At 39.5% G+C, this 9,224-nt stretch overlaps 1 protein-coding gene across 1 annotated transcript; it reads right to left on the bottom strand.

Annotated features, from left to right (window-relative positions):
• Positions 1 to 2,259: 2,259 nt before the first annotated feature.
• On the bottom strand, positions 2,260 to 7,933 carry cdc23 (CDC23 (cell division cycle 23, yeast, homolog)). The gene is made up of 16 exons (XM_041051635.1): positions 7,821 to 7,933; positions 7,222 to 7,294; positions 6,357 to 6,494; positions 6,181 to 6,223; positions 5,977 to 6,082; positions 5,721 to 5,853; positions 5,396 to 5,573; positions 5,211 to 5,308; positions 4,882 to 4,963; positions 4,411 to 4,564; positions 4,153 to 4,272; positions 3,956 to 4,031; positions 3,794 to 3,855; positions 3,481 to 3,559; positions 2,658 to 2,777; positions 2,260 to 2,555 (listed from the first exon to the last, which is right to left on the bottom strand). Exons 1-16 carry the CDS (start codon positions 7,931 to 7,933, stop codon positions 2,403 to 2,405), a joined length of 1,728 nt encoding a protein of 575 aa, XP_040907569.1. The 3' UTR covers positions 2,260 to 2,402.
• Positions 7,934 to 9,224: the final 1,291 nt, after the last annotated feature.

Raw genomic sequence — 9,224 nt, 5'->3', positions numbered from 1 at the left:
TATAGTAAGGCGTCAAAATCGGCCAAAAAAAGTCAAAAATATTTTTCGCTTCAAAATGTCATAAAAATGGTCATAGTATAGTAAGGCGTCAAAATCGGCCAAAATAAGTCAAAAAAAAAAATTCGCCTCAAAATGTCATAAAAATGGTCATAGTATAGTAAGGTGTCAAAATAGGCCAAAAAAGGCATATTTTACTAAGACCTCAAAATGTCATAAAAAACGTCATAGTATAGTAAGGCTTCAAAATATGCCAAAAAAAAGTCGTATTTTAGTAAGACCTCAAAATGTCAGAAAAAATTTCATAGAATAGTAAGCTTTCAGAGTCGGCCAAAAAAAGTTAAACTTTAGTATGACTTCAAAATGTCATAAAAACGTCATAGTATCGTAAGGCTTCAAAATTGTTAAAAAAAAATCATACTTTAGAATGGCCTCAAAATGTCAAGTACAATGTCGAGAAACACCCGCTAATACATCCATTTCCTGTGTTTTGGCGATTAGCTCGATGCTATCATAATATGGAGAATCCCATTGACGGGTTTGCGCATTAGCATCGGTTGCGCTATTTTTTTGAAAACTTTTAAACAAACGATAAACCAAAGCGGAACACCATAACAGGTAAGTTATGCAGGTAATTCACACATCATCAATATATTACTCACAGACTTATGTCCCTTCTAGGTACAGCAGGAAGAAAATGAACCGTGAGTGATCTTCCGCCCCTCGGGATATTTGAGATTTGAAAAACCTTGATTTGTTGCTGCTACAAGAACCCGTATACTTAATTTGTGCTCATCAGATCAAGTAGCCCTATTTATTTCTATTTTATTTGGAGAGGGATAGTCTAAAAGAAGGTTACCCTTTATGTGTATCCCTTGAATTTACTGTAATAAATATTGACTGTTAACAGGATTTCCTGTTTTCCTTTCTTTTCTGACCTTATACCTCAAGTTGCCTTTTGGGACATGCATGCATACATTCGTACATATCATACTTGCCTGTAGAGAAGATTTATTACAGCATCATATAAAATCAGCAATAATGATAATAATAATATTAAAGCAAACAGAGCTCTGGTATCCGAATAGTATCGGTATCGGTAGATATCCAAATTCAGGTATCGGGATCTGATCGGAAGTGAAAAAATGTGGATTGGTGCATCCCTAGTTTAAAGTCTCTTTTCTTTGCACTGTGTGGGAGTGCTCTGATGGATCCTTTCTATTTGTGCTTTTTACATTGTTAATTAAGCATTGAATCATACAAAAACTGTATTTAGCAGCTGTGAAGCAGACTGGACTGTCTTCTCAGCTGCTCACAAACTTTTACAGGGCCACGATCAAAAGCATCCTGTGTCTCAGTGTGACAGTGTGGTATGGCAGCTGCACAGCACAGGACAGGAAGGACTTAGCCCGGGTGGTGAGGACAGCACAGGGGATTGTAGGCTGTCGTCTACCAGATCTGGACTCAGTTTACACTGCCCGAGTCCAGAAAAGGGCCAGATGCATTGCGACCGATCCCACCCACCCAGGCAACTCACTGTTTGTACCGCTTCCATCAGGAAAGCGGTACAGGAACATTAAAACAAGCACAAACAGACTCAGGGACAGCTTCTTCCCCAGAGCTGTTAAAACAATAGCCCCCCCCGCAGTGAAACACTCAACCCCCCTACAGAACCCTCACACAGGCACCCTCCCCCCTCCAGCCACATACACCCACCTTCTCACACACACACTCACACCCACACAGACACACGCACACACACACATCCCTGGTGACAACCACACAGAAGACAATCAACACTGACAGCTTCCATACACTGGACCGCACTAAGCTGCACTTTATTACTTTACTTACTTTGTGTCTATATTTTCATAAGTGTTCTTTTTTAAGTATTTGTGTTATTTATATGTGTGCCTTTAAGCCGAGATTCTCTGAAAAATTTTGTTATGCTCGCATAATGACAATAAAGACTCTTGAATCTTGAATCTTAAAAATCTAGTACTGTAGCAGGAACTACCACAGAGGTGGTTTTCAGTATGCTTGCTTGCTGGTTGTATAGCTGTGTGGCTGAGATCAAAATGAAGGCTGAGTTCAGAGATGAGTGTACCCAGCCCAAGGTTACTGAGTATTTATGTAATGTTGCAATAACTACTGAGTACTAACGTTGCAAGATGGTCTCTAGCTGTTTATGTTTACAGCACAAATTTTGTATTATGGTGGACAAAAATGATCAGGATTGCAAATTTTACAAACAAATGCAATTTTAATATCATAAACAACTCTATACATCCACAAGTAAATCCTCCCAACACAGTCTTTTGGCAAAGTCTATCAAAGTAAGAAGTTTCATGTCACAGGATACACAAATTGTCCATTTTAAGGCCAACAAATAGGGAGGGTAGGTGTCAGGGTGTAAAGGAGATGAGGTTCAGAGGAGACACCCTCCTGACGGGAGTGTTGTTGTTTGAGAGCGGAGCGAATAGATCTGCTGATGGTGTCTCAATCTGATCTCTGACCTGTGAGATCTGCCTCAGCAATGCCTTTCCTTCTTCACGAGCCTACAGACAGGATGACCACCGACACCAGTTAGCGTATTACTGCAATTTATACTCTACTGCTACAGCTGGAATAGAGTGCTGAGATTATGCAGGCACACTTACATCATTGTAGTCACAGCAGCGCTGAGCGCAGAGGGACGCCTCATCGTAGAGCTTGTTCTTGAAATAGTACTGACCCAGGTACCGCAGGGCTGTGCTTACCTCAGCGTGCTCCAGTTGTTCCTATCATAAAAAGATTTTATTAGAATTACATTTCTTCCAAACAAATACAATAAATATACTAAAGTATGTGGACAAGTGGATATTACATCCATTTGTGATTGTTCATGATCTCATTTAGGGATGGGGCCGACCCGATCCAGTATCGGTATAGGGTTCCGATACCAACATTTTTCAAGGATCGGAAATTTCCAATCCAACCTGTGGAGATTTCCGATCCATGGACCATGTCTGTGCTTTAATGCTGTCTGCTGAAATGACTCCACAAGTCATTCCCTGCCGGCTGCTCTGCCAACTGGCTGCAAAATGCAAAACATGTCCACTGTGTGGAAATATTTTGCACTAGAAACACCCCAAAGCAAGACAGCAATGTGCAATGTGTGCAACATGCAAAGTTTGCAAAGCCGTTGTACCAAGGGGCGGTTGCTTACTACAAGTGGTAATAAGTACCAATTAGCTCGATGCTAACATAATATGGAGAATCCCATTGACGTGCTAGCGCATTAGCATCGGTTGCGCTAATAACTTTTAAACAAAAGATAAACCAAAGCAAACAGCTTTGGTATCGGCAGATATCCAAATTCAGGTATTGTGTTAGTGTAATTGGGTGACAAGGCCTGGCTCACACTCATCTATCCTATTCATTCCAAAGGTGCACAAGTGAAGGCTCTGTGCAGGCCAGTCAAAAATGTACATAGATGCTTACCCCACAAGAGAAAATGTCTTGGATGTAAAGCATGTAACACTGTGCAGCATCATCAGATTCATTCAGCTGTTCATGGAGCCTACCAAAGGAATAAGCAGAATTCACATTTAGCACCTATTTCTGGATAATACAAATAACATGTAGACATATGAGAACAGTAAAAAGCTGCAGATTACATCATTTTACATCATAATCATTTTGTGCTTAAATATTAAAGAAAATGTGATCTAGACTACTTTGTGTTTAGACCACACAATCTGTATTATTCATGTTTTTCAGTTGTTATATTCAGGATACAACGATAGCCACTTACTTTGCCAATTTAAGCAGAGCCATTTTCTCTACATCTCCAACAGAGTATGCCCTCCAGTAACACTAGACAAAGACAGTGTGTCATGGTCCAAATCAAATAAGCCAGAAACCTTAGTGAATTAATTACACAAAGAGGAATCACTAACAGTTCTAACATACACACCTTCTTGGCTTCCACTTGCTGCGACAGTTTCTCGTAGCTTTCACCCAGTGCGACCAACATGCGCGAGTCATTGGGTCTATCAGAGCACATCACAGCATGTCAAAACAAATAATGAAAGTTTGGTTTATGAATGTTTCAGATTTTAACACATTCCATTTCAAAATACTTGAGCTGTCTTATTTACTGAAAATCCATACCTGAGCTGATGAGCCTTTCGGTAATAATACAAACAGTAGAAGGGCATCTTGAGGATCTCATAGGTCTGACCTAAGCCATACCAGGCACGGTAGTCCCGCTTGTTCACTTCAATAGCATGCCTCATAGGGAAAAAAAAAAAAAAAACATGAGTAAATATGAGCAAACAATGCTCACAACACATTGAACACGCATTGAACAAGATGCTGACCTATCCACCAAACATGTAGGTTTTCTATGCTCTACATCTTCAGTCTGACCTGTAGGCCTGGATGGCAGCTGATGTGTTCTTCATTTCCATGTATTCGTGGCCCATGAGGGTCCAGGCACCGAGGCAGCGAGGGTTCAGTTTGAGGGCCCGCTGGAAGTACAGAGCTGCTTTCTCATGCTGAGAGCGTAAGCTGTAATAGTTACCTGTGGATAGGACACAAGATTTCTTAGTACTTGTACAGGGGTTAGTTAACTCTGAAGAATAAGAAAAAATTTAACTGTTTTTTGCAATTTGTGCAAGGCCATGACACTATAAAACACAAAAATAGAAAAACAAATTATTCATGTGTTTAATAAAATGGAGAAAACCAAGCACAGTACAAAAAAGTAGTAGCACATCTAAATTATAATACAGAGTATAGGTATAGTGATTTCATCTAATCATCCCTTCACTAGAAAAGCTGCTGTAACACTGTATGTCTGTGAACAGTGGCATTCAATCTGATCAGCTGAATGCTTACCGATGACACAGCACGTCTCCACTCTGTACTTGTCTATCTCCACCAGGTTGTGGGCCAAGTAGCTCAACTCTGGCTTCATGCTCTGTGGAAACATGTATTACCATCAGCAACAGACTTAGATCCTATGCTGAAAATTTGTGAACCCCCGGACATAATTCAAAAGTCAAATGAAAACATCAAGATGATATAGTGAAGTGTCAGGAAGCATCTGTCCCACTCAAACGTCCTTGTACAGGGCACTTTGTCCCTCCTGGGTGACATTATTTAGACCTCTGACCATTCTGTCAAATAGCTGAGGGAATGAGTCAAAGCACAAGCAGTGAACTCACCTTAACATAGAGCAGGTTGGAGAATGTGTCCATGTTGTCAATGCGATATGGATCCTGGTCCCTCAACTCATTGAACAGAGCTAGAGCTTGGTCAATATCTGAAATGAAACAAGACAGAGACTAAGACTAAATCTGACCCCAATGTCATTCTTCCGACAGGCAAGATAAAAAGATAAAAGATAAACCTCTGATGTTGTGGTAGGCCACAGCGATCTGGGAGATGATGTAGGTGCTCTTAGAAAAGCCGGCCTCAATGAGGTTCTGGTATTTCTGCAATGCTTCTTTGATCATCTGCAGCTCTGTGTACATGTGGGCCATGAAGAAGTCTTTGATCCAGCTGTCTGGGAGAGATAGTGACTTGAGCTGGGGAGAAAACCAAAGAGGACAGGTTAAATGGTATCATTTCAGTTCCTTTAAATTACCTTTGGTTACTGTGGACTTGGGTACATGAAATCAGTGACACAATGCTATCTATAATTTCTAGAAATGTGCAAAAATAAAGGCTGTTACCATTTCAATATTGGTGACAAGGTTACTGAGCTCCTGCCAGGCTCCCCAGTGAAGAGGAAGTGCATGAATTGCTTCAACAAACACATCCACAGCTTCCTTCAGCAGATCCAGCTTTCGTAGCACCACCCCATACCTGTGTTCCAATTCACACATATGCATGGTTGCACACACATAACAGAGTTTAACAACAGTGTCAGCCCTACTCCTCTATATAATGTAGGGAAAGTGTATACAGTATTGGAGGAAACGTTCTTACAGGTACAGGGTGAAGCCGTCCAACTCTCCTGCATTGTGCTTCTTACTGAGCTCAACCCTCAGTTCTCGCAAGGCTTCGTTGCGCACCTGACCCTTCTCCAGAGGACCTAGAACCACATAGAAAAAACATATAAAAGTTCAGTATTAAAGGGCAACAAAAACACCCTTAGTTCTCTTTTATTGGTCCACACAAAAAAGTCCTCACCCAGGCTGTCCACAGTTTCATCGTCCTTCTTTTTCTCACCTGACTGAAGACAAAGAAGGATATAGTTACGGTTAAATGGTTCACATGTATTACAGTCAAAAGTATAAGCAGCCTGGTCCTGAAATTAAATCAGAGGTTAAAGGATATGGGCATGCCAGATATCTACAGCATCTTACCAAATAGCGAGAATACATATAAAGGAAATAAGCCTTCTGACTGCAGCAGCCTTTCAGAAAGTATGCAGCGCGGTCATACTCTTTCAGGTCAAAGTAGGATTTGGCCAATGTAAGTGCATCCAGGTCTTGTGCATCTTCCTGGACAGACAATAGACAAGAAATGTTATCCTCATCGTCTATATCAAGTCAACATTTAGACAGGGAAAAAAAGACTTATCTAACACACAAAACTACTTTCAGAAATTAGTAACTGTATGGACCACTTTCATAGCATACACTGAACAGACAATTTTTCTCTCCACATAGAAAACTGTGAACAGGAGCATTCCTTAACTGGTAATTAAATGGCAAATCCAACATAAGATGGAAGAATGATGTGCTGCAACTTTGAATACCTACACTGTTTTGTGATTATCATTTATCTCTTTCTTCTTTCCGTTCGACTTTTCTATTATCTGTTAATAATAGCTTAGTTAATAGTTAATAGCTCTAGTGCATTTCATTGATTGTTTTGGACATGATCTGGTGATATTTTACATTTTTCAATTGTCCCAAGGGGAAAAAAACACAACAACGAACTGTTAACACAGAGTAGTGCCTGTGTGTCCAAAGCATGATATAGGTGTATAGGCGTGATACCTGATGTATAAGCACTTACATTGTTGTCAAAAACTTTTTAAAAGAAAACTGCACTTTTAATTGCACTGTGTGGTGTTTAATTGATAAATAAAACTACTAACATCATTTTCATAGTCTAAAACTTTTGCATAAGATCATTTTTCAGCCCTACAGTTACTTAAGGGTTGTAAAAAATAATAAAAACAATTTAAACCCAGAAAAGCTTTGGCCCTGAGAGAGTACAAACCTCAGTAAAAGGAGCTGATGGAGGTAATTCATCCTTGGGAAGTGGGTCCAAAGCAAATGCCAACTCGGAAGCCCTGAAATGTAAACACAGGAAGCATGTGACAAAACTGTAACACATTATGATCAGGGTCAGTTTTAGGTTCAGGGTTTTTGTGATAACACACCACATTTCCTCTTGCAGGAAGAAATTACACCACAAAATATATAAAGTTCAGGATTAATATTAACGCTTCGTTAATAACGTTATGTACACTGATAACACCGGTACAATACATTTATGTTTTGTAGTCAAAAAACTGGCAGCTCACAATGTTTTGCTCCCTGAATACACGACTGTCTATAGCATCATAATGTAAACGTTTATCTTTGTGGATCTAACGCAAATTATCACTTAACGACTAAAGTACAATGTCAATATATTTAAATATTAATGTATTAAGAAAACAGCACTAGCTAAATTGTTAAAACAAGACTTGTCAACAGCCCTGCTAACGTCGCTAACAGACAAGTAACTCGGCGTTAACGTTTAGTGTTAAGTTACTAAGCTAACAGAGCACAAAGACAGTCAGTTAATGGCACATTAGTCACAGTTAGTCTCACCACTTCGCGCTGTGTAGAAGTCCTCTTTCTTTACAAAGCGATATAACAGATATTAGCTGTTTCTTAATCTGCACTAGGTCCCCAAACTCACTACAGAGAGCCGCCATTTTCATATTTTAACAAGCGAGTATGCTATTGGTGGAAGTTACAAACAGGTAGTCCCGCCCACCACAAAAACGTCACTTCTGTTTCCTCTCAAAATAAAAGTCACGGTAAATGTCAGAGAAACACATCGACATTTATCTTCTGACCTGCACATGTAGAGCTGCACAGTATCACAGCTACATGTACCTAATAATACTCAATAGAAGCTCTGTATTTTCTTTTTCTTTTTTTAAAAATAACATTTCATTGAAAACCCATTACACAACATTATCAAGCAAGGCCATAATGAGGAGCAAAACTTTTCAGCAAAGAATAGCACAACTGAAAAATAATCAAATTCAGACTATGTGTAATATTGGACTAATAGATTTTGTGCTCTAAAAGCATAGGACATAGCAGCATCTACCACACACATATAAATCCTCCTCAGAGGTTTCTTTCCCTGACAGTTTCTGGCAGTTGACTTGGCTTGACTTTTGTGTCATTGAACAAATACTGAAAAAAAAAGCACTTAAAATTATATAGTATCTTACACATTGCACATTGTATACACATCTGTACCCCTTTTCAGTAGCAACAGTACAACTTTATTTTCTTCACCTGCAATCATTTATTGGATAAAGACATGAAACATCATCACGACTTTCCCTCTATATTTAGCCTTCAGCTGAGACTACCGTTAGCCCAGGGCTTACAGCTCTGACAGCCCCGAGCTTACAGTCATTTCACACTCAAAACTTCAAATGTGGGAAATCCCTACCATTAGCCCTGGGCTTAACCCTGCTGCAGAGCAGGGCTATCCCTGATTTTTCGAGGTTATGCCCAAAGGATCAGGGTTAAAATAACTTATAGCAGAGTTAGAGCAAGGCAATAGGATGTTCATTGTCCAATTAAATTATTGTGATGTGGCTATAGCTTGACAAAGTCAAGTGCTTTGAGTATTCTGAAGATGTTAGTGTGAAAAGCCTTTGTTTGTTTTAGGGTATTTTTGGAGCCACTACTACAAACATACAAACTTCCTTTTTCTCGCCAGTATAGTTCATTCCAGTATTTCCATCACATCATCATACAGGTATATGGCATTTGCACAGCAATAGCATGACTTCCACTTTTCAGATGCTTGCTGATGATCCCTAAAATGCCTCTGCTACTATTTATAGTAACAAAAATCCTGATCTGCTATCTATTCTTAGATCTCTCTTTGATCATCTTATGCTGTTGAATAATTAGACCACAAATCTGCCTGCATGAGTTTGTAAAGAATAGGGTGAGGTTGATTTTGATGTACTTTACAGACAG

The sequence above is a fragment of the Toxotes jaculatrix genome, chromosome 12 (genome assembly GCF_017976425.1).
Source record: "Toxotes jaculatrix isolate fToxJac2 chromosome 12, fToxJac2.pri, whole genome shotgun sequence".
NCBI lineage: Eukaryota > Metazoa > Chordata > Actinopteri > Toxotidae > Toxotes > Toxotes jaculatrix.
This window is presented reverse-complemented; position numbering and strand designations above follow the sequence as displayed.